At 44.9% G+C, this 24,860-nt stretch overlaps 2 protein-coding genes across 18 annotated transcripts in view; both read right to left on the reverse strand.

Moving 5' to 3' along the window:
- lrch3 (leucine-rich repeats and calponin homology (CH) domain containing 3) overlaps positions 1 to 18,440 on the reverse strand; it is a 30,731-nt gene extending 12,291 nt beyond the window's left edge. For 7 of the 17 annotated variants that reach the window (XM_041262712.1, XM_041262709.1, XM_041262700.1 and 4 more), the window contains exons 1-11: positions 18,158 to 18,439; positions 6,234 to 6,378; positions 5,704 to 5,830; positions 4,808 to 4,913; positions 4,404 to 4,540; positions 3,994 to 4,103; positions 2,792 to 2,885; positions 2,439 to 2,556; positions 941 to 1,086; positions 492 to 571; positions 344 to 383 (exon numbers count right to left, since the gene is read on the reverse strand). In XM_041262712.1, coding sequence (XP_041118646.1) covers positions 344 to 383; positions 492 to 571; positions 941 to 1,086; positions 2,439 to 2,556; positions 2,792 to 2,885; positions 3,994 to 4,103; positions 4,404 to 4,540; positions 4,808 to 4,913; positions 5,704 to 5,830; positions 6,234 to 6,378; positions 18,158 to 18,407 — 1,353 coding nt within the window. In that variant the 5' untranslated portion in view covers positions 18,408 to 18,439. Of the gene's footprint in view, positions 1 to 343; positions 384 to 491; positions 572 to 940; positions 1,087 to 2,438; positions 2,557 to 2,791; positions 2,886 to 3,993; positions 4,104 to 4,403; positions 4,541 to 4,807; positions 4,914 to 5,703; positions 5,831 to 6,233; positions 6,379 to 18,157 lie in introns of all 17 variants that reach the window. The other 10 variants (XM_041262708.1, XM_041262706.1, XM_041262698.1 and 7 more) reach the window with 3 other exon arrangements.
- A 1,215-nt stretch (positions 18,441 to 19,655) lies between these two features.
- Positions 19,656 to 24,704, reverse strand: LOC121322901 (UAP56-interacting factor-like). The gene is made up of 9 exons (XM_041263466.1): positions 24,429 to 24,704; positions 23,365 to 23,520; positions 22,516 to 22,673; positions 22,150 to 22,250; positions 21,865 to 21,988; positions 21,441 to 21,499; positions 21,139 to 21,216; positions 20,568 to 20,694; positions 19,656 to 20,108 (listed from the first exon to the last, which is right to left on the reverse strand). Exons 1-9 carry the CDS (start codon positions 24,523 to 24,525, stop codon positions 20,013 to 20,015), a joined length of 996 nt encoding a protein of 331 aa, XP_041119400.1. The 5' UTR covers positions 24,526 to 24,704; the 3' UTR covers positions 19,656 to 20,012.
- Between the last annotated feature and the right edge of the window lie 156 nt (positions 24,705 to 24,860).

A 24,860-nucleotide genomic window follows, 5' to 3' on the forward strand; every position in this document is an offset into this window, starting at 1 on the left:
TATTATATATATATATATATATATATATATATATATACACACACACACACACATATGTGTGTGTGTGTTATACTTCCCTGCTAAATTATTTACCATGCCTAAACAAGCCTTTGTTTGCACAGATTAGACGTATCAGCTCCTTATCAATATTAACATTAGGGCAGAGACTCTCAACAAGGGCATCGGCAAATAAAGAAATACCAAACACTCAGAATCGTTTTTGGAAATAATGAATTGTTTCCAATGAGGAAAGACACCTGCAGTGCTAAAAACATTACAGTCTTGTACCATAAGAGAAAAGGTCAACTATCTTCTAAAACAGTCTCCAAAGCCATTGCATTACCTGGTTGTAGGGACTTGATGGCGATGTGCATCCACCATTCCTAAGGGTCAAAAAGACAGGATTTAAAATATTTGCTTTATAAACATGTTGTTGAGGAAATGCATTCAGGCAAAACTCCCTAGTGGTACCCCTGGTCTGAAATGTGTACCTGCTGGGGAGGGGATGGCATCTCCGTGAATCGTCTGTTCGTAACAAATCCCTCGTGGGACTGGCCTTCACCGGGGAGCCCTGGAAATCAAATAAACACAGCCCTATTATTCCTGTTTCAATTTTGTCTATTTTATATTATAAAAAAAACAATTCTCTCTAATCTCTCCAGTCATTCACAAGCCCAAGATCATTCACAGGTTTTGTCTAAACTAGGGCCTGAATGAAATCACAGGATTACAGTGCCGCCACTTATACTTTGTAACAGCTGTGACACTGCCATCAAGACATAGGAATATCTTAATACATCTATTGATTCTCAGTCTGTCCAGTGCACATGAAACTGCATTGACTCTCCAACACATCAGACAGTGATGAATACTGTTAGCTCAAAGCCAAACTAGTTCTCAACCCCTGGCCCCTTGATCCCACCCCCCCACCACCCGTTACCTCGTGGCTGATCCTGCGCTCGATGTATGCCATGAACTGTGAGCTGAGGCTGTCTCGATCGGCCCCCTTGTGCGTACGCGCCTCCTCATCTTCTTCCTCTGTGGGACAGCTGTCTATGAAGTCAATCTGCTCCACATCATGCTCCACTGCAAGGAACAGACATTGTAAAGACTCTGTCTGCTGCCATCTCTCCCCAGACTCTTTATACACGTGTAACAGTGTTTTATAATCACTCTACACAAGCACACATGTGCCACTGTCAACAGGTATTGAGTGCTTTATAATAGCAAACACATGCAGAGAGAGAGAGAGAGAGAGAGAGAGAGCACCCAGTGCTTTGATATTGCACTTCAGGACGTGTGTTCACCTCTTGCATTATTAATGGCAGATGTCCTGCCTGCACACACACATGGATCATATACAGTAGCTTCAGATCAGACCCGAATTCAGCTTCACAGATGGCCGAGAGCAGCGTTTGAAGCTCTGGACTCGTGTTCCAGCTGAACGAGGGTTCTGCATAGTGGCATATTCCCAGGTGCAGTGGAACACACTTCCACAGTGGCATTGGATGTTGAAAAGGATGTGCTCTGCACAGACGTATTCATTTTGATGTCTGAACACTTTTTTTTTTTTTTTTTTTTTTACAATAGACTAATAGACTAAAAAAGGGAAAAACTCTAATCAATGAACCTGCAGTGCAACACAGATGGGTTTCCTGTAAAACTTATGCAGAGGTTATTTAGCATGGTCCTGCTGAGGTGAGTAATACACAGTGTGATACTACAGCAGCTCTAATGCATTCTAACTACCAAAGCTGATAACTAGAAAACATTAGCTAACATCTTGCAGTACTTTAGGTACTGAAGAGCTGCATTCAAATGGTTTGCAAACAGCGAGTCAGCTGGTGTTACAGTGGTGCTGAACGCAGTGAGATTAAGCCAGGGACAGCAGTCTGAGGTCTTTTCAAAGATTTGTGCTCCCTGGCATATCTTCTCCAGGGGGGACGTTTTATTTATATCGCATCATCCGAGTCAATTCTCCACAGTCTAAAAAGGTTAAAGACTCTTTATGGGCATTTAGATACAGCCGCTGTTGTCACACAATGACATCATCGTCTTCGGCTCTCTCAAAGACACAACAGCAGGCTCTGTATCTCCCTTTAATTGCTGCTCCTCCACTGAACCTTGGTAGGCATCTATTTATCTCACTGCTGACTGCAGTTACTGAAGACACACTGTTCCACAACTTGAAGAGGGGGCTTTTAATTGCAAATTGAAACTTGAGGTGCATTTAGGACAAGAAACGGTGAGATTCATCAGATAACTAGGATTTGCATCAGTGAAAAGTGCCAGTGTGTTTAGAGGGACTACAGATAATCACTTAACCAAAGCCATTCTAAATGCCTTCTCTCAGCAGTGCACCCCAACCCTCCTTGGTCTGACTGCCACCACCCCAGTCACCCCCCAGACTCTCCTCCCTGCCCCCCTCTCCTCCTCACCAGTCCCGTTGAATACAAGTGTCCCAGTCCTGCTCTCAAGGTACTGGCTCTCTCTGCGCAGACGCTGCTCTTTGATCTCTGCCACTCGCAGCGGCAGGTCTGAGAACTCATCTGTGGGCTGGAGAGGAAGAAGATGATCGAGCAGAAGAGAGAGAGACATAGAGCTCAAATTCAGTTTTAAACTTCAGGTTTCCCCGATTGCTATCAAAGTCATCTGTCCAAATGGTTACAAAAAAACAAAAACGCAACATTCAACATAAATATTTCTCCAGTAGAAAAAACAAAACTATGAATTGCTGTCTCTCCCGCTGTGTATTTGGGGGGGGGGGGGGGGGGGGGGGGGCAGCCTTCACCTCATTCCCAGACCACCTCTTGTCCCCGCTGTCCACACTGTTGAACCCCGAGTCCAGCGCTCCGTACGTCCGGCTGGGGTACAGGTCTTCATGACTGAGGGACAGACAGACAGACATTGCTGTGTGCATTTTCATGATGAAATGCAGTGCTCCCTTGATATTCCCCCATTCGATAACTCTCTAACTTCACAGTTAATTCATGGTTAGGGCACGTTGACAGTAAACTGTATTTTCTTCTGCATGAGGGCCCTTAATTAACTCATTGTTTTCAATACTACAAGCTTAAGTCAGAAGAAGAAATCAAGAAGGAGCAGCACAGAATCACATCCAGGTGACCCAACACCCTAACACCACCTGCAAAATACAAAAAAAAAAAAACCCACGTAGAATTCCAACAAGCTCATTACCCCCATTGTCAAGTACATGAGGTTTCCACATAACACCCTTTAAAACTGAACCGCAGGCAGAGAGATCTAATTGTGGTGCTCAAGTCCTTTCATACATCCAAGCTGTTTAGGATATCATTCAAGGCAGTAAAGGTTCGGGTTCCTCTAGGAGGGCACCCCTGTAAACTAGCTGCTACATATCTACAACACATTTGGAATACTGTAAACAGACTGGGTAAGGAGGGGGGGCGTCCCAGTGCTGTTAATGATTTTATAATTAATAATAAAATTAAGAGACGGGCTGGTTACTGAAACAGGATCCGGGCAGTCCATTGAAATTTCACTGGCCAGCACCCTCCCGCACCCTGCTCCTAGCCACAAAGCAGATGCCTGTCTGAGGGGTTAATGACGGAGGGGGTGGGGGGACTCTTATTACCCACACTGCCTGCCTCAGACACTCCCCCCAGCTGTCTCAGTCACTGACACAGTTGTCACCAGCACTTCCACACACTGGTTACCAGCATGTGTTAGACTATCAGGGAGGGGTTTCAGGGGAGGGCAGTTAACTCTTTCATTGCTGGAAGTTTCAGCCACATCCATGGTCTCTGTTAGTGTTATTGAAGTCACTGCTTCTTTGGACCGGGAAAGAACCAATTTGTATCTTCTCTCAATTTAAAATGATCTGTTTAATGTGAACATGTGTGTGTTTTTATATATATACACACACACACACACACACACACACACACACATATGGGTGTGTAATAAATATCATTTTTATAGTGAATTAAAGCATTCCCCCCCACTGGCCCTTACCAGGATCCGAAGGCAGCCGGTCTTCTGTCATATTCTGGCAGATCAGGGGCGGTCTTACAGGCCTCTATGTTTAGGTACTTAAATATGTGAATTTTGCCCTTAATACAGATCTGTTGAGATAGGAATGAGATAAGTGATGAGAGAGAACAGTCTTGCAGCGTGGGGGGAGCCGATGGAAGTCTTGCTTGCGCCAGGGATTAGGTGCACACCTGAGCTTGTAACCTAGACAAACTGTGGCTAATCACCCTGTAGTAAAACCTTGAATAACTAAAAGGACTATATAATAGGTGTCTTATTTCCACCCCTATGCAACAGAAACGTGTATGCCTGTCCAAACACAATTGACCTGCATTCCTGTTCTGTTCCCTTTCGCAGCCCCAGCTCTGCAGTGTTGCCCTGCAGGAACTCACCTGTGCAGGGGGAGACTGAAGAGGGTTGTTCTCCAGTATAATTGTCTGCAGGTGCCTCAGATTCCGGTAACACACTGGGATTGTGGCGATTTTATTGCAGGAGAAATCTATCCGGACCAGTGGCAGCTCTGCAAGCTCTGAAAGACAAAATGGGATTAGTGTTTGTGTGTGTGCACGTGGGTTTTTAATAAACCAAGGAGATTTTTCTATAGTATTTTTTAAATTGACAAAAGAGGATTTTTCTTTCATACAGGTTGTAACTGCACATAGTACCACTAACACTGCAACAGGACAGCCTCATTTGATTTTCTGTGGTGGCATGGGGATGCATTGCCCCCGGTGCACTAAAAGGGTCGCTGTGTTAGTAACAGTGAGGTTGGTTACGAAGCGAAGCGAGCACTGACCCACTGGCAGCCGGGCCAGGTGGTTTCTGCGGATGTTCAGGTCCCGCAGCGCCTCCAACTGGCCAACCTGAGAAGGCAGCGTCTGGATCTCGTTGCAGCTCACGTCCTGCCGGACAAATCAAACACATTAACCCGGGGATGAAATGCAACATAACAAAACAAAGAACACATCAGAAACACTCCTCCTGCACTGCAGTTAGGAACCAATCCAGGCTTTATTGAGAGTCTAACAGTTTCACATGATCCTAAATTAGACAAACCTTAAGAGAATTTAAAATAAAACACCACAGTGGCTCAAACAGCAATCAAACAGGAACCATCCTGTCATCACTGGACAATGACCCTGTAGCAGGACAGAAGCCCTGCTGCTGTAAACAGTGTGTGTGAGGGAATGGAAGGTTGGCAGGGATGGGGTTAAATTGACCCCTCCCAGCAATCACTGGTGTGGCCATTCCCCAATTAGATAATTGAGTGCTAATTGGGGAGTGGCCACACATATAAAAGGGAAGGAGAAATCCTTTGTCTGGTGGAGGGAGTTTGGACCGGTGTTTACACAGTGAATGCGAATGCCCAGCCTACAGGCACCGATTGTATTGTTTTATTTTGGCCCTTGTGCCTGCTTATTTTTGTTCTTTTGTTTAATAAACGTGCACTCTAGTGCTTAAACTGCAGCTTCCTTGTCTCAGAGTCTCTTTCCTGCCGATAACATCTGGGCCCACAGCTCTATCCTGTCACAGACCCCTAGAAATGGCTGCCTCACTGTGCAACAGCTTTGATTTCCAGCGCAGACCAAGTAAAAGGACAGCACTCTCTCACACAGACTCAACTGCTAACTAGTCTCTGCACACAATCACATGCCCGTGAATTCAATTCCTTTGCAGGTGGTGGTTACTCACAAGCTCTGTGAGCTGGCGGAGATGTCCTATCTCCTCTGGCAGGCAGAGCAGCTTGTTATTGCAGGCGATGAGCACCTTGAGGGGCAGGCTGCACAGTGACCCGGGCAGGGTGGACAGCTGGTTCCGGCTAGGGGAGGGGAGTGGAGAGGCTTAGGAAGCCTGCTGGTCCAGCACTACACAGTTCAATACAGGCCATGTGCATGAGGTACCTACAAAGCTGTTCTTAAGTAAGCTGTTCAACCAGCATTACAATGCTCTTTAAACCAGTTATTCAACAGCCACTTCATAAAGATGGGTATAGTATTGTAACATCACACATAAATCTGTATCTACATATACAGTATTGTAACATACACAAATATGTATCTATATCTATCTATCTATCTATACACACACACACACACTCAAAACAGCCATCTACCCAACATTTTGTTACGTTTCATACCTTTCGTCACGTTATCTGTACGATACATATCTATATTGCTGTAATGGTACCCCTGGGGTCCCTGATTGAGAGCAGGCAGTGTTACCTGATGTTCAGGTAGGAGAGTGACTGCAGGTTGAGCACTGAGTCAGGGACCTGCCGGATACAATTCTGATAGAGGTTCAGGCTCTCCAGGGACACGAAGTGGCACACTTCCATCGGCAGCTCTGACAGCCGGTTTCGGGACAAATCTGAAAAGAAACCGGTCCACTGAGTGAGTCCAGAAAATAATCAAACATTTTACAAAATAAATTTTATCACCCTTCCCACAACTCCCTCAGCACTGCAGCCCTGGCAGCTAAGGACCAGTCAAATGACTGTACCCCCCCCCCCCCCCCCCACCACCCCCACCACCACCACCACCACCCGCTTTCGGGCGGGACTTGGGGTGGCGGAACTTGACATCTTCAACTTTAAATTTTACTCTTATAAAGTTTGGGACATCATGGTACGCATCAAGTTCTTTATTCTAGGTGGTTATGGAAAGCAGCTAGAAGCCACTACTGCTGAAACAAAAAAATTCAGTCTACAAAAATTCTCCATCACATGTGGTTTATATATCATCATCATCCACCACCACAAAAGGAGGAAACATCTTGTCAGAATTCGGTCTACTTGAGCTGGAATAACGTTGGACAAAAGCACCGAAATACTGTAACATAGCACCTTGATTTGAGAGGAAGCTCTGCCTTGACTGCAGCAAAGGAACAAGGTCTACTGTCTTAAAAAAAGTAGCTGATATTTAAAATAGCATCATGCGTCATCGCGCTGGCTGAAGAATGAAGTGCTCTTAAACCACAGCGCACCATGTGTGTGTGTGTCCTACCCCTCCACATACAGGCTGCACTTACTGCACTGCTCGGAGCCAAGATGCACTGCACTGGGCTGACAGGCAAAACGCATTTCCATCCCTGCCTGTCCCAGGTTGAGTAACTCCAGTGACATGGAGTGGACAGGGTTAACTCACTTTTGTTCACTGTGCCTGCACCAGGCTGTGTTTACAGTACACTCCCTTAGTCAGCAAGCCTTCCCAGCCCTCACTGGGGCCCCCCAGCCCTCCCTGAACTGCAGAAACAGCTGCTGTTGGTAGAAACACCAACCTGCACTGCACACACACACACATACACACAGCACCCAAAATTGCCAAACCTAGACCAGTCCTTTGCAAACTTTCAAAAACACACTCACACACCGACACTCCAAGCTGTGCCCCTCCACTGACAAACAAAGCCAGAGTCCCTCACACACCCAGCTTGCAGTGCACTTGCCGTTTAATATGTTTTCTTGTATGGGTTGTTTGCAGTATTCGATAAAAGCTTGCCATGACTTGTTGGAGAGGTTTGAAAATGTGTATAAGCTTTCATCATGGTGGGGGAATGAAACACAAACACACAAGATATTGTAACAGCAGCACAAGCCCAACAGCAACATTGCAGGTTGGTTGGACCTGGAGGGTTTGTACGCCTGGGTTTCACTCCCCTAGTCCTGGACCTGGAGGGTTTGTGCGCCTGGGTTTCACTCCCCTAGTCCTGGACCTGGAGGGTTTGTGCGCCTGGGTTTCACTCCCCTAGTCCTGGAGGGTTTGTGCGCCTGGGTTTCACTCCCCTAATCCTGGACCTGGAGGGTTTGTGCGCCTGGGTTTCACTCCCCTAGTCCTGGAGGGTTTGTGCGCCTGGGTTTCACTCCCCTAGTCCTGGAGGGTTTGTGCGCCTGGGTTTCACTCCCCTAGTCCTGGAGGGTTTGTGCGCCTGGGTTTCACTCCCCTAGTCCTGGACCTGGAGGGTTTGTGCGCCTGGGTTTCACTCCCCTAGTCCTGGTCCTGGAGGGTTTGTGCGCCTGGGTTTCACTCCCCTAGTCCTGGACCTGGAGGGTTTGTGCGCCTGGGTTTCACTCCCCTAGTCCTGGAGGGTTTGTGCGCCTGGGTTTCACTCCCCTAGTCCTGGACCTGGAGGGTTTGTGCGCCTGGGTTTCATTCCCTTAGTCCTGGACCTGGAGGGTTTGTTCGCCTGGGTTTCACTCCCCTAGTTCTAGACCTGGAGGGTTTGTGCGCCTGGGTTTCACTCCCCTAGTCCTGCAGCTGCACCCTGACACCTCAGCTTGGATTTCCTGCTGTGAGTGGCAGGACTGTGGAACCAGGCTCGGTCGTCACTTCCTAACCCTACTCATCAAACCTGCCCCACATCCTCATTCACACTGCGCTGCAACCCTGACTTAATGCATGCACCAGTATTTGTGAGTGAGTGAGTGTTGCTGTGCTGTTGTATGCAGACAGTATCCCTTCATGCTCTTGTGAAATGTGTTGCATCAAAACCATTTGTTTTACTGCCTCAAGTTACAATGCATGATGGTCAAGGAAATACTGGTATGTACAGTACCAAGTAGTACTAAGCCCCGATACAATGAAGCAGTTTCCATCACGTGTTTCAGTATTGGGATGATGAAATGCTAGAGCATGGAACCCCTCCCTGCTGTAGAGTTAGTGCAGCAGAGTAACAGCCTCTCTGTCTCTGCCTCCATCCACACTCTATATTTAACTGTGCAGCTGTGAGAGGAAAGGCAGGAAACGCACTTCTTAGACAAACAGCAGAGCCAGTTTCCCTTCACTGTTTCCACAGTGTTTTCATTCCCAGCTGCAGCAGCAGCGACAGCAAGGACCCTTCCCAGACACTGCAGGTACTACAGACCCTGCACAGCACTCCACTAGGAGCATCCCTACACAGACACACAGACACAATCACCCTGCTCCATTACCCACAGGGACAGAGACAGCGAGGACCCTTCCCAGACACTGCAGGTACTACAGACAGTACAGCACTCCATTAGGGGCATCCCCACACACATAATCACACCGCTCCATTACCCACAGGGGCATAGACAGCTAGGACCTTTCCTAGATACTGCTGGTACTACAGACCCTGCACAGCACTCCACTAGGGGCATCCCCACACACACACACAATCACACCGCTCCATTACCCACAGAGGCATAGACAGGGAGGACCTTTCCCAGATAAAGTTGTTTAGATTGCCCACCTGCCTGCTGAATCAAATGTTCTGACCAGTTAACCTTGTTGTCTGTGCAACCAAAACCAGATTAGCTGTCTTTCCGTTGTCATTGAACTCTGTCTTGACAATCTGCCTGCAGCAATCTCGGAGCTCTGCACCGACACAGCTAACATGTGAAAGCAACTCCACTGCCATCCATGTGGAAGGCTCAGAACCACGCATCACTGCTGAAATTTCAGGACTGCTGGAGCACACCACACAGCGGACTTAACTCTTTAACTGCTGCAATACATCCCTGAACTGCCAGCCTGTCTCCAAAACTAAAATAATCAACCACATTCGATTTCACACATCAAACATTGAATTTCTCAATTATCAGGTACTACGCATTCACCCTTGGCTGATAAGCACAGACTGATCAAATCATGTTTTTTTTGTTTTTTTTTACCAAAATTCCACAGCAAACAAGATCTCTTGCACACAGGGCAACACTTGTGAGATGCTGAATTTCTTCCAGGCATTAGGTCAAGTTATAACACACAATGGGGACAGAAATGTCTCTGAAATTAAGGTCACACAAAACCCTTGGTTACACTGTAAAGCTTTACAATTACATGGCAGTCCAACCTGCTCAGCAATCAACAACGAACATACAGCACAAGAGCCTCGGGCCAGGAGGGCAGGACAGGGAGCAGCAACAGCTAAACACTTGAGACAATTCCACGTAGCACTCCGTGCTCTCAGTGCTGGAAGGGGATACACACACACACACACACACACTGTGGTTACCAATGGCTCGGAAGAGACTTCAGGAGCTGTGTATGTGAACTGGAAAGCAATGCAGGTTTCACTTATTAGACCCTGGTTGCAGAGTTTAGGGGGTGAAAAGCTCTGTCCACACACACACACAGAGGAATGCACAGCTAATCATCTTCACAGTGCAGTCTCTTCTGTTCAGAGTGGAGTTTTTTGGTGTGTGGCTGTGATTATGGCACAACAGATGTTCCCCTTTGTGTTCCATCCAGTTGCAAAACTGGAAGGAAATCAGAAAGCTTGGTCTGTCTGGAGGGAAACAGTTTGCAAAGATGACAGCAGACTCCTGCAGATAAACAGAGCAGTCGCTCTGAAACGAGTGAGACTGCCGATGAAGTGGACAGACTCAGTGCACTGATAAAGCTCCATGCTTGCACCTTCCTGCCACTGGGTGTCAAATCATTCTGTCTTGCCATTCACCCACCCCCCTCCCCGGTTATATACAGTGCAAAGCTGGATCCACGGCTAGCCAGTGTTTCACTGGTTCATCAGTCAAAGTGTGATCATTTGTGGTAGGATATATAAATTATGGTGATTCCCATAACTGTGCTATGGGAGGCAAGATTAACCCATCAAAAGCCTTTGCTGTCCCTCCTTTGGTCCTTGTATTTGCGTCTCTACCTGTCCACCTGTTAGCGACTAACCTGCTCCTGACTCGACTCCAGAGACAGACAGACAGCTCACTGCAAGATAACGACAAAATAAAATAAACAAAAGACATCTCTCTGAAGTCGCATAAGAAATCAGGGATGTGGTACAGAGACAGAGCCCATGGTAACCCTGGGCACCTTGAGGCTATCCCAAGGCAATAACATCAGCTCACTCTCCACCCCCTCACTGCCCCTGCACTGGCACACAGGGAGCTGCTCAGAGCAGAGCTCACTCTCCACCCCCTCACTGCCCCTGCACTGGCACACAGGGATCTGCTCAGAGCAGAGCTCACTCTCCACCCCCTCACTGCCCCTGCACTGGCACACAGGGATCTGCTCAGAGCAGAGCTCACTCTCCACCCCCTCACTGCCCCTGCACTGGCACACAGGGAGCTGCTCAGAGCAGAGCTCACTCCCCACCCCCTCACTCCCCCTGCACTGGCACACAGGGAGCTGCTCAGAGCAGAGCTCACTCTCCACCCCCTCACTGCCCCTGCACTGGCACACAGGGATCTGCTCAGAGCAGAGCTCACTCTCCACCCCCTCACTGCCCCTGCACTGGCACACAGGGAGCTGCTCAGAGCAGAGCTCACTCTCCACCCCCTCACTGCCCCTGCACTGGCACACAGGGAGCTGCTCAGAGCAGAGCTCACTCTCCACCCCCTCACTGGCACACAGGGAGCTGTTCAGAGCAGAGCTCACTCTCCACCCCCTCACTGCCCCTGCACTGGCACACAGGGAGCTGTTCAGAGCAGAGCTCACTCTCCACCCCCTCACTGCCCCTGCACTGGCACACAGAGAGCTGCTCAGAGCAGAGCTCACTCTCCACTCCCTCACTCAGACAGAGATCGGGGCTGTGGGCTCTACATAGCAAGCACTAAAATGTATAGGTGGCTACTCACACATGAGAAAAAAGAAACTGCTTGCTTACTTTTCTTTCTAGGTACTTACATGTAACACAATCATAACTGATATCACAAATGATACAAGAAGAAGTAGCTAGCTCCAAGAGATTTTTGTTAGGTTCTAGTTCAGGTATATATTTCTGAACAAAAAGCTGTAGAACTTCCACTGCAGCAAAAGCTGTGCAAATTTGTTTGGACCATTATCACTAGCTTTAACTCACGGGCCAGCAGCAGCACCTTCTGCAATGTGAACAACGACCATTGTCTTCGGTCAAAGCACGTTCTCCTTCTTCTTACCAAGTAGCTGATGAGCTTTTAAACAGAGAGAAAAACTGTGCATCTTCGAGGTGTACCCAGAGAACAAGCAGCACAGAGCAGAGTAATTACAAGATAGTCTGCACTGGGGAAGCTAGCCATTCATTAAGAGGGGTGGAGGCTTGCCAGCCCTGCTGATTAAAGTACACAGCTGAAAGGGTTTGAGTTTGTAGGCTGGTTCCTACCCAGCAGACAGCAACAGTCTCTGCACTCCAGCACCACTGCTGTCTAATAAGACAGTGGCATGACCGTCCTCCAGCAAAACAAATGAATGAAACGAAGGGCAATAAACCTTAGATAAAGCCATCACCAGATGAACCAGAAGGCGCTGGAATTGTGGTCGAGTTCAAGGCGGTGTCCCTCGAGTGGACCTGTAAGTGTACGTCTGCTAGTGCAGTTGGGATCTTTGTTTCCTGCACTGTCAGAGTAAAGCAAAAAAACGACTGAGATAACTTTGTTTAATAGTGTGTTTAATAAAGAATAAGACTGGAGAGATAGCCATCTTGTGTAATTTCATGTTTTTGGCAGGAGTGGTCTGAAGGTGAGCTAGCTGCAGTTGAGGAGGAAGTATTCCAGGCCAGAAGGAGTTCGGTGCTTCCTCTGTCCTGGCTGCTGTTCAGTTTGGGATTTCCTCACACTCACCGAGTGTGGCTGCTCTGATCCTCTAGCTGAACAATCACTCAGACCCTTCCAGCTGCTATCTGGTAATGCTGCTTGCAATCAGCCAGCTGACTGGTAAGAGATGGGCTCTCTCAGGCAGCAGCTGCAAGTTTACCTGACTAATCAGTAAAGGGACAATCTTGGATAATCTAGGGGTTTTGTACCATTTCCTGCCTATAAAATGGGTTCAACACAACGAAACAGCCAGGGCCCAGAGTCTCAGTAAAGCAGAATCGCACAGCTACGTGGAAAGAGACTCTATCTCTTTAAAATAAACAAAGCATGGGGGAATAACAGGCAAGTGAGTACAAGAGGACAAGCACAGCAAAATCAAACACCTGCATGCGCTGTGGAAAGCCTTGCCATGTGGGTGTGTTGTGCAGCTCTGGGACAGGCTGCAGGCTGCACAAACGATGTGGCACATGTCCGAAGGTATGTCGTTAGAAGCATTCACTACACATTTAAATTAAACACAGGTGGCTGTGGCTGACAGTTAGTGCTGCAGGCTATGTTTTGCCTAATGACTAGCCAACAATAGTTACGTTAGTGTTTCAACTTTTTATACAAGGGACAAATGAGACCCAATTAGAGGTGGTGTGGGGTGGGGTTATTTATACATACAGTACTGTAATAATAGCACAGGGATCTGATTAAAACATAAACAATATAAATGTGTACAAGAGACACAGACATTTACACAGCCTGCTCTCCATGATCTAAAACCAGATTTTTCCAAACCAGAGGTTTTGGACAAATCCACTAGAGATTAATATTAGAAAACACATGTGTGCTGTTAGTGTGTGTCTACTGTCCGTCCTGTGCTACTCCTTCCGAGTGGAGCACTGACTGCAGCAGGCAAGGCAACAGCCTCAAGCTGTTCACTCACAGCAACATTCCAGAAAGTGAAGTTTCAGTGCTGTGACTGTATAGTTTAGGTATTCAGAGTTGGGCTGAGGCTGCCCAAACTCAATTTTTGAACGTGTTATAGCAGTTAGTGCTGTGTGCTTTGGATCCAAATTAAAAAAAGAGTACATGTGAAGACTGCATGCTCAAATTGCTCCAGCTCCCTATTCCCCAGCACTACATGCAGACAGACACTCAATGCCAGAGCTGAACTTCAGCCAGCACAGCAGCAGAGACATTAAACACAAACTAGACAGTTCTGTCTGTCTTACCACAACTAGAGCTCAGTGAAGTACAGCTGAAGTACTACGTCATGCAACTGCGTACTTGGTTGGTCCCCCAAGCAGTTTGAAAGTGATTTGAAAGGACTGCCGTGCCTTGGGAGCATCCTTCACATGGGCTTGGAAATCTTGAGGACGTTCAGATTAAAACAACTTTGTCTCTCCGGGCAACTCTGTGATAAAACACTATATAAATGTGTTGTCTTGTGGCATGTGTGTGTAGGAATCACAGAGCTACATTCATATTCATGTATACAGACTGTTACAATGTTCCTTAACTTTGGAATTCACTTTCCAAACACACCAAGTGACTCTACTCCCATTGCATATGCTTTACACTGAGCTTTTGTACAGGCTTTAAGGATTTGTAGGCTGCTGGTTCGGTTTATACAGTAAGATTATAGTTTGAAATGTAGGCGTTTTAGCAAGAAGACACGTGAATGTTGCTTAAAACATGAACAACCAGCTATTTGTCCATTTTCCAAACAAAATTACTGTTCAGTAAATACAGGGCCTGCAGCTATGTGTACTAAGCTCCAATTGTGCAAAGATTTCTAAGCTGGTAATGCTACTAAAACACCTAAACAGAAATGAAAGATACTGTTTTTAAATGAAGCGGTTTTAAGGTGTTTATAAACTTCAGATGTCTAAATCTGGTATGTAGTCTTTCAATGCAAGGGAAACAGAACTCTACACAAATGGGGGGGAAGAATTTCATGATTTAATTGTATTAGTGATGTGGGTTGTACTTATAAAAGACAATTAAATTGTTTTTTAGTCACAAAACACACTGATGTGCTTTGCTCTTATGGGGAAGAAGCCATCACTGAAACAATGAGAGTGTGCCGCGTCACTGGACCAAGGGCATAGCATTTTCATAGTGCAGTGCTCTGTGTGTGTTTGTCCATTAGGGCTGTGAAGGTACAAGCATGTAAATGTTAAATGAAACTAGACATTTTTAAATTTCAAATCGAAAACGTAGTTTCTAGAGGATTTTCACTTTTTTATTTTTTTTACAAAAAGTTTCAATCTTTATACTATCACAATGCACTGTAAACCTCTATAATTGAATACTGCATGTGGAAATTCAAGTAACATTTTAAATGCAAGAGTAGAATATAAAGACGATTATAAATACTCAATTATGTCACCTACATTGAAAGTGTATGCAAGAGTAAACGACCATGCACAAATGTTTTAAATACAGGGATAAAAATAAGACTCCAACTGTTCAGCATTTTGATCCATTCCTGGTTTCACTACGAGTTTAATAAGACTCACCTGAGCTTGTGGCCCATACACTGCGGTTAATCATTAAAACCTGGAATGGGGAAAACTACTACGCAGTGAGAGTCTTATTTCCATCACTGATCTATGCCTGATCTATCAAACACTGGTTTCCAGCCTTAGCGTCAAATCACACACATGATTCAGAGATCTTCTTTCCAAATGGCAGTGTCCTCGCTCTGCCAGCCCTGAGCCCCCTTCACTAACTACATCCTGAGAAGAGCTGGAGATACCCACCTGAGGGAAACAACACAAACAGAATGTTCTCACGGAGCAGGAACTCCACAAAAGACACGTACCGCCAACACTAACCAAACCTCATTTGTACAACTTTACACTTTCTGTACACTTTACCATTTTTATTTTAGTTTTCAAGTCTTTGTAACCATTCTTTCTTGAAATAACAGGACGGGCTGTAAGGGTTTGTGCAGCATTTGTAGTAATCCAATTAGTTTTAAACTTTAGGACAAAAACAAGTTTCACAACAAGATGCACCTTCTCATTGGTGTCAACTGTGCCTGACTGTCGATCTCACTGTGGAATCTACCCTGCCTGTCGATCTCACTGTGGAATCTACCCTGCCTTCAGTCAAATCCTATGACAGAAAGATCATATCTACTGTTCCAAATAGTGCTTCGTTTTAAGCAGATGTGGAGCTTGATCTAGGTTGAAACATACTTTCTTCTCCATCTTATACACTTGTTAGATACAGAATCCACTCTGTGCACATTCAGACAGTAGTGTGGTTATTTCAATCAGGAGAATAAATCACACATTCAACTCTGGGTTATTCTGCTATCCTTCCTCATTCCTGGAATATCTACACTATTCTGCAGGCATGGATTGTCCTCTATTTGGCCACACTCCCACTCCCTAGGAATGCACCACTTCTCACAGAACCACGTGCAGTTAAAACAGTCACGATAAAATACAGTGCTGCAGCCCGGCTGAAACTTCTCCATAACGAGCATGGGGTGGCTCACCTGTGCACAGGTACACTCCCTCCCTGTGCAGCAAAAAGAACTCCTTTCAACTGACAAAGAGTAGCAGCTGTTTCATGAATCTGACAGGACAGAAAGCCCTTTTACTGTGGACAGCAGGAGTGGTGGTAGGAGAAGATGATGTTACACAGATCTTACTGTGGAGAGCAGGAGTGGTGGTAGTAGAAGGGTGATGATACACAGATCTTAATGTGGAGAGCAGCAGTGGTGGTAGAAGGATGATGATACACAGATCTTACTGTGGAGAGCAGGAGTGGTGGTAGTAGAAGTATGATGATACACAGATCTTACTGTGGAGAGCAGCAGTGGTGGTAGTAGATGGATGATGATACACAGATCTTAATGTGGAGAGCAGTAGTGGTGGTAGAAGGATGACGATACACAGATCTTACTGTGGAGAGCAGGAGTGGTGGTAGTAGAAGTATGATGATACACAGATCTTACTGTGGAGAGTAGTGGTGGTGGTAGTAGAAGGATGATGATACACAGATCTTACTGTGGAGAGCAGGAGTGGTGGTAGTAGAAGTATGATGATACACAGATCTTACTGTGGAGAGCAGTAGTGGTGGTAGTAGATGGATGATACACAGATCTTACTGTGGAGAGCAGTAGTGGTGGTAGTAGATGGATGATACACAGATCTTACTGTGGAGAGCAGTAGTGGTACTAGTAGAAGGATGCTGGTCGTTTAGCTCAGAGAGCTTTTGGAAGGGAGAAAGTTTTTGTTCATAAAGCTCCTCAAATGTAAACAATCTGGGAACCAGTTTCTGGTGAAGCAGAGTGCACATGAGGATAAACTGTACAGTATGGGAGAATCAAGTAAGCATGAATCTGGCATAGAGAAGAGCAGTAACTTACTGCTTAGAAACTAATGGGACAGGCATTTGTTTATTTAATTACAGTCAAAGTGCACGGGTCATTGGGTGGGTAACAAGGAGTATAATATTGTCAATCAAACTGACTAAAAACAAAACAAAAATAAAAAACAAACAATACATTGTTTGTTTACCCTCTCAGTTAAAAGAACAATATGCCCTGGCAAACGTGGCTTCCTCACACACTAGGTCTGTATACCATTATAAACTGGGTGTGTCTTGTTAAGTAAGCTAATTAAGCAGCAAGTGTAGTGCAGTGATTGCTGGACCACACAACTTGAATGAAGATCATTTTTGGCTATCGGGCAGAAGTCATCCTGCCATCACGAAAATCAATCAGTCTTTGCTTGCATCTGTAAGAATGAGGCCAGCTGACGCTCGGTTTCATAATAACAACGACTTGCACACGCAGAAACACAGAGTATCTGCGATTAACATAGTGTACGACTACTAGACAAGACATTCAAACACTGTGTACTCTGCACATTAGCAGGTCAAATTGCTATTTCATACGCTTTTCTTTTTCAAAATCTGACTTCGTTCAATGCACAATAAAGAAAAGTAAACGGTTTTGTAATTGAATTGCGACTGAACGCCCTTCAGCAGTTGACAATTCAAACATGGCCTAGGTAATAAATCTAACCAATTTGTTTTAAAATAAATGACATTCGCCTATGCTGAACAATGCAGAATTTATAATCACGTCAGCGGCTTTACATGCGTTAATGCTAAGTGCTACATCATATACAACAATACCAGTGCCAATGCAATCTGAACTCAGTGTGATGACAGATTAGCAACAACACTAACCAGATCAACGCACCAGCACAGTACTGAATATATATATATATATATATATATATATATATATATATATATATATATATATATAGATATATATATATATATTTAGAAACACCATATAGTTTGAAAATCTTTATAGATGTGGTCAATCAAAGCATTAGCAGTTAAAACTAATTGATGTTTGTTTTTGAGTTTCGTTATCGAACAAATTTTGATTCGCGATGATCATTGTATTTCATCGATCATTTGTTTAGTTCCCTATCATCTAAACGGGCACAAAAGTAATCCTGAAGAAGTTGTTAGCGGGTGTTTTCCGAGTTAAATCGAGACTGTGCAAATAGGCCAAGCTATATATATATATATATATATATATATATATATATATATATATATATATATATCGCGCTCTTTTATACCGCTATCCTTGCTGTTAAACCCCATCTCCCGTCACTCCCTGCACACGGCTCCTACCGGCCTGAGTTGTATCAGTCAAGTCGTGGTTTGCGGCGCTTTTCGGGAACTCCTTTAGCTTCCTGCCGCTGAGGTTCAGGGAGCCAGTCACGGACGCCTCGTCCAGGGCCCGGTCCAAAGAACGGTTCCATGATGCAGGTCCCGCTACCCCGTGGCCGTTCCCAGACGCTCCGGTTCCGCTGTTATTCTGGCCGCCGATCCCGAACCCGGGACCGGAACTCTCCACAGACAACAACACTACGGCCGCCATTACACAGCTAACTCCCACTAACTGGATGCACACTGCGACTGCGCAGGTACTGAGAACACTTCGACGCCAGTGCTGGCACTGAGCATGCGGGCTGAGGGGGGTACGACTGCTGACAATGGACATGCGCATTATAGAAATTAAAAGCAAAGCGCTGCCTGTGATCTAGACATGAGAAATAGTTACGCCTGATAGCTGTTGTCGAGTGCCCTTTAAATACCTTCAATATGTACTACGTAGCCCCTCCCAAACCATTGCAGCCTGGAGTACTGAAATTTCGCATTGTACCTATTTTATAGTTTTAAATACAATAATAGGTGTAATAATAAAACATAAAATAAAAATATTGTATCTTTTATCCACCAGAAAGCTTACTGCTCTGAAAAAGGGCACGTGGAGCTCATTCCCCATTACCTCCTCTCATCTGTTGTTATCCAGTTAATCTAAGAAATTATGTCACTCCATTGTGAAATGTCATTTTATTGCATTCAAAGCAACCCGCATTGTGATGATGTAACTTCTTCCCCCAGCAGGGAATAATAAACAGTCTGGTACCATGTGTTGTTAGAGTAGCAAATACCAGAGCATGGAGCTGAATTAACAGCAGAGTTAGAGAGGACAGAAAAGAAATGAAACAACAACAAATCAAAGTGAAACTTAACATTTAATTAAAACAAGTTTACAATTCTTTTGCTCCCCCCCATTCAGAATTCAACACGAGTGTTTTTTTTTTTTTTGTTTTTTTTTTTTTTACAAATAAACAAAAACGCTACACAAGAAAGCATGAACACACAACTGCTGCCAGGCATTTTCTTTGTACAAAAACCATGTACAACAATTACTGCAACCCTGAAAAGGAAGCACAGGGGCAAACGTCCCCAGTGCGGGCAATGAGACAGCTTAACACAAAGCATCACAACTCGTCTCAAAAGAATCGCAGCACTGGGTGCAGGTGTGTGAACCGAGAGGGGAGAACTGCTGAAAAGAGCAGCCGCAGACTCCCAACTTCTAAGGTCACAGAGGGTCACTTTTAAAACAGAACTTAAACAAAAATGCAAAACGCTCTACTTGGTGGCGCTTATTAAAAGAACACCGATAAAATAATTTTTTTTTATCCTGCCGTTCACGCAAGTGACGTAATCAAAATCAAAATTAATTTTTATTACAAATAATAATTATATACTATAATATATATATATATATATATATATATATATATATATATATATATATACACACACATATACACACATATACGTATATATAAATAGAAATTTCTCCAACATTAACTCCCCACTTTAAAATGGGGGCATTTTTGTTGGCTTTTTTTCCCCCACCAAGATGAAACACAGAAGACTGATCTGCTGGTACTGCGAGTCACCACCTCTCTCAAATCTTTTTTTTTTTTTTTTTTTTTTTTGCACCATTATTAACTTCTAAATGAAATCCCAGCTGGCATACTTTGTACAATGTTAAAAAAGAGTAAGTAAGGGTTACGAATAACAAATCTGCTGTATCAGGTCCCTGAATTAGGAAGTGGAAACTGCTCCCTGCACGCTGTTCGACGTGGACTTCAGTGGCGTGTGGATGGCTGGCTGGCGCATCTCTTTACCCCACTGTAACAAAGCGGTTCCCTTTACTCTGAGCGACAGCCGTCCTCTGATCCTTCAGGATTTTAAACCGTTCATTCAGGGTCAGGGCTGTCTGCAAAGAAAAACAATGTTAACAGGGTCACATGTCACTTTTTTGTTATGCTTAGCCTTATAATAAACCACATTGGAAAAAAATTCCACTATTGACCTCAAGAGAAAATGATACAACAGTCTATTCCTGTCATTATTACAGTGTGAAAGGCTGCTGTTTGCAGAGTTTAAAATAAAAAGAAACGACACACAATGCGATACACGGTCCCACACTGCAAAACCAAAAATGATGAACCCAAAGCAAGCAGGTCTAGATAAACATGCGGTTTACTTGCTAAAAGATTAAAAAAAACACGGGACCAAACATATGCCTTAATTGAATGATGTTGCACATTGCTTGTTTAAAAAAAAAAAAAAAAAAAAAAAAAAACTGACAAGTGAATCCAAAGGCAGCCTTCAAGGCAGTCTGTTCTCTGGGCTGTAGTTACACAGCCTTTGCGAGGGGCTCCCGTAGGCATACCTGCTTTCCCACGCTGCTGATGTCAAACTCCAGAGGCACTCCTTTGGGGACTTTCTTCTCCTCCAGATCTTCCAGCTTCAGGGGAACAGGAGGCATCGGGGGGCGCAGGACCCGCGGCCTGGGGGGGCTGTAGGAATCAGGGGAGACCTTGGTTAGAGATCTGAAGACTTATGTAATATGCAGGCAGGCTGGCTAGTTTTCAGAGAGACCCTTCAGCTAAGCTGGGGTGTGTGGCGTTGGGGCTGGGGTAGTCTCTTTGACAGGCACACTGATATACTGCACAAGACCAATCAATCCAATCAATCCATTAAACCGGGAATGGAGCAGCCAGAGTTCCCAACACCAGTACGAGACCATAGTGTTGTCATCACTAATCAGGGTATAGTGGACTAGAACTTCAACTGAACCTTCATTTAAAAAGAGGTTAATCTCTTCATTAGCACACTAAGATTATTTCTTCCCTTTGTGACAGCAGAGCCAATTTCATTTGAAAAATGCTGACCCATTGATTCACCAGAAGTATTCGTTTTCTGCAAGGTGTATACCGACTAGACTACAGGACGGCACTTACTCTGGTGGCACCGTTCTGGCAGTAGGGTTGTCTATGGACACAGTCAGAATGCCTCCATCTGTGGTGGATTTACGCCATCTGGTGACAGAATGCAAAACCAAAGTGTTAAATTACATAGGGCTTGAAAATATTAAATTTTAAAATGCGTGTTGTGTGACAGATCGCACAAGTCAGAAAGCAAAGGGCCAGAGCCAATGAGAACGATCTTTTAGGTTGTGTAGCAGCTGTCAAAGCGAGCAATGAGATTTTACCAATTTAAAAGTAGCTTTCCACAGCCAAAGCAGCATGAATACAAGACTTACTGCCGTGTTCTTTGGGTCACTGGTGGCTGGCTTTGCACTGTCTGCAAATGAGTCTGAACCTTAGGATGACAAAGAGGGCAGAACAGAAGCAAGTTAAGCAATGGTGTGGATCAATAGAAGATTTCAAACAATGAGCAAGTAAAAACCAGCCTGTACAGGTTAACAAACAAACTTTCAATCTTACACCATAATGTGGTACTTCTTTCTTGCAATGTTCTCTGAAACACTGAAGAATCAACAGCCCTCAGTCTCAAAGGATTCCTGGTTTAAACTCGCACTAAATACAACAGCATTAGATATCACAGGGTTCAGGTAGAGAAAGTAACACAGAACAATCCTGGAAATGGAGTCAAACTGGCACCTGGTTTGTGTGCGACAGTGTGCTAACTGCAGCCCTGCACAAACACCAGGAGGAGGATGTTACCTTGATCCCTCTCCTGGACAGGAAGGTGGCCTGACGCAACTCTTTCTGGGTCTGGTGAGCTGGGTGGTGATGTGGTGCTAGTAGTGGGGCTGCTGGCCTGGGAATACTGGCTGGCAAAACATTCCTGCAAAGAGAAACACGAAATGCTGTCACACATCTCTACATCTGTGCTGATGACCAAATGCACATATCAATTTACAAATTCTAAGAAACAAACACGCAGAGTTATTCAGGCTCTAACGCTCTGGTGTCGCGCCCTGTGTGGATTAATGTTCCAGTGCTCACCTCCTGAGCTCGACAGGCCCTGTCACAGCTGGCCGCTGCCTCCTCTGTGCATCAGTCTGTCTGTAAGGAGGCATCCTTCTCTGCAACCCAGGATGGGGTCTCTGGTAACAGACAGAAAAGAAGGAAACTTGAGGATTTGATCAACTAAAACAAGGACATCGGCAACAGTAATTTTAGAAAAGCTGCAGCGCAAAATGTTCTGATCTTTTCATCTCAGATCTGCAACAAGCAAGCAGAGGCTCGTTACAGTGACTATAATGAACAAGCATGCCTTCTGTTATTTCTTCACAGCAACTTTGTATAGGGACGCTAACAAACTGATTCTAGGGATGTTTCTTCAGGGTACATGAGCCTCCTACTTTTTACCATCTGAGTGAAAGCCGGTCTGTTTAGCGGGCTAATTCCTTTCCGCAGTGCTCCAGGTTTTCTGGCAGCCAGCCATGTGACGATGCCCTGGGCATGCCTCTTCCCCACGGCAGGCAGCAGCTTCTTCCCTCGGACTCCCAGCCTGTTGATCCCTAGGCCTGGAACACAAATCCAGCGAAGCGTCAGGCACGTGCCAGTGCAGCTTCTTGAGGCGTGAATTAACACTGCCGCTGTATTGCAACTGCAAAACACTTCCATGCTTCATTATGAACTGAAGCCAAACAAGCTCGGAGATTGCTGTATGAATTGTTTGTATGAACTGTAAAAAAACAATTTGAAGGACTAATATCTCTAACAGTGTCAGGAGTCTTAAAGGTGTGAACTACCAGGAATTGTTATTATTTGAAACATGGTGTGGCTACACTAAAGCCACAGCAGTAGGGTTTGAAACTCGCACTAGCCGTGCACCCAGTCCTGCGTATCACAGCTTCCCTTGTTTAGCTAGATTACTGAAACGATCAGGTGCCAGTAGTTTGGACAAACAGGTGCCTGGTAAATATGCTCTGAAAAGGGAGAAAATGTATTTAACATTCATTCTGAGCCCCAGTTGTGCAGTTAGGCTAGTGTGAGTTTCCAACATTTGCTCAAACTCCTATCTTTTCAATAATAGACTTCATCGAGGGTAGTTCTGAACCACAGGTGTGCAGCAGGGCTAGTGTTAGTTTCCAACCCTGCTCAAAATCCTTTTCAATAACAGACTTCATTGAAGGTAGTTCTGAAAGCCAAGACTGTGTGCAACAGTGCTAGTGCAAGTCCCAAGCGCTGCTGTGGTCTATGTGCTCTCCCCACCTCTCTGCTGCTGCTGGGTCCCACGCCACGCCGTTCTCGGAATCGGAGGCGCTCGCCAGCCCTGTTGGAGTTTCCAATTCATCCTGGGCTTCCCCTGAGAGAACCGGGCTGGCTGGAGGTTCCTCTGCTCCTTCTTGTTCAGCCTGATGATATCATCTGCAATAGGACAACATCAAAATCCAGGGACGGAAATGAGGCTCCCATTGCACAGATCCACAATTAGCAAGGTGGCAATTTGTCTGGTTTCAAATTATTGTAAGCAGTGTCACCAACATAATCCACTTTAAGGAAAAAGTAAAGCCAAATATTACTTTTATTATCATCATCTTCATCACAGAACTGTAACATGGGGCTTGGTGCAAAACAAAGAAACAAAAAAAAAGTATGACATTTGATTGAACATATTTGGAGCTGCATGATGGTAAAAATCAGTCAAGTTTTATTCAAGATCCATCCATTGATAGTGCATTTAAAATATCACTTAAGAAACCAAATACCCTAAACAGGCCTCAGTCTACCCCAGTATTGTACAAGGAGAGCTTGTTTGTGATTTCTTACTACTGGCACACAACGTCATGGAAGAAATGTACAAACCGCTGTGATTGGAAAACATTCCTAACAATGAGACACACTAACTCACTCACTCCGAAACAAACCCCGAACCATTACAACGTGAACTTGTTTTACCCCGCTCGGGTGAGTGGAAGGGTTATTTCGTGCAGCAGATACATGATTAAAGTAAACACTGCATATTGTAGTTTATGCACTTGATAAAGAGCACACACAAGCACACAAGTACGCGGCCTCTTTGTAGTCTCGTCTTTAGGCCCGTAGTTTGTTTGGTATCTCTTCACGCAGGTACTCCCACTCAGCAGATGTCCAGCGTACTTTCCTTTTCATTTATTTTTGTAATACCTCTCTGGTTGCATGTTGGTGGGTCACGCCGAAACCGTGGCAGCTGCTGTAATTAACTCCAACCTCCGCAGGCCTTGGTATCTCATTCCCAGTCACATACATTATATTATATCATACAGCTAAAAAACACTCTGGGTTTCTGTCCTTACCCAGAGACATGTCAATTTTATCCAGCCCCTCTGAACTGCTGTTCCGCTGATTAGATAAACCCGGCCCGTCTCCGCTCTTGAACACGTTCCTTCTCATAGCGTATATATATTTTGTATTTCTTTAGTATATTTTTAATTAAATACAGTTGCACCAGCAATAATAATAGTAATAGTAGCAGCTGTAGTAAGGCCTCCCCCACTTTGTCAGCTCAGTCGAAACCCCGCAACTCTTGAGACCACCCGTCCCAGCACCCCTCTGCGCACGTGCAAAGAATAATGGCCGTCACAACGACAACGGCCCTTAAAACTAATCTCCATTGAATTTTGGGAAATGTAGTTTACTATACTGCTGTATATCCATAGATTAAGCAGTTCGATTTTTCTTGTAATAATAAAATAAAATAAAATAAAATAAAATAAAATAAAAGACAG

The sequence above is a fragment of the Polyodon spathula genome, chromosome 11, assembly GCF_017654505.1.
Source record: "Polyodon spathula isolate WHYD16114869_AA chromosome 11, ASM1765450v1, whole genome shotgun sequence".
Taxonomy (NCBI): Eukaryota; Metazoa; Chordata; class Actinopteri; order Acipenseriformes; family Polyodontidae; genus Polyodon; species Polyodon spathula.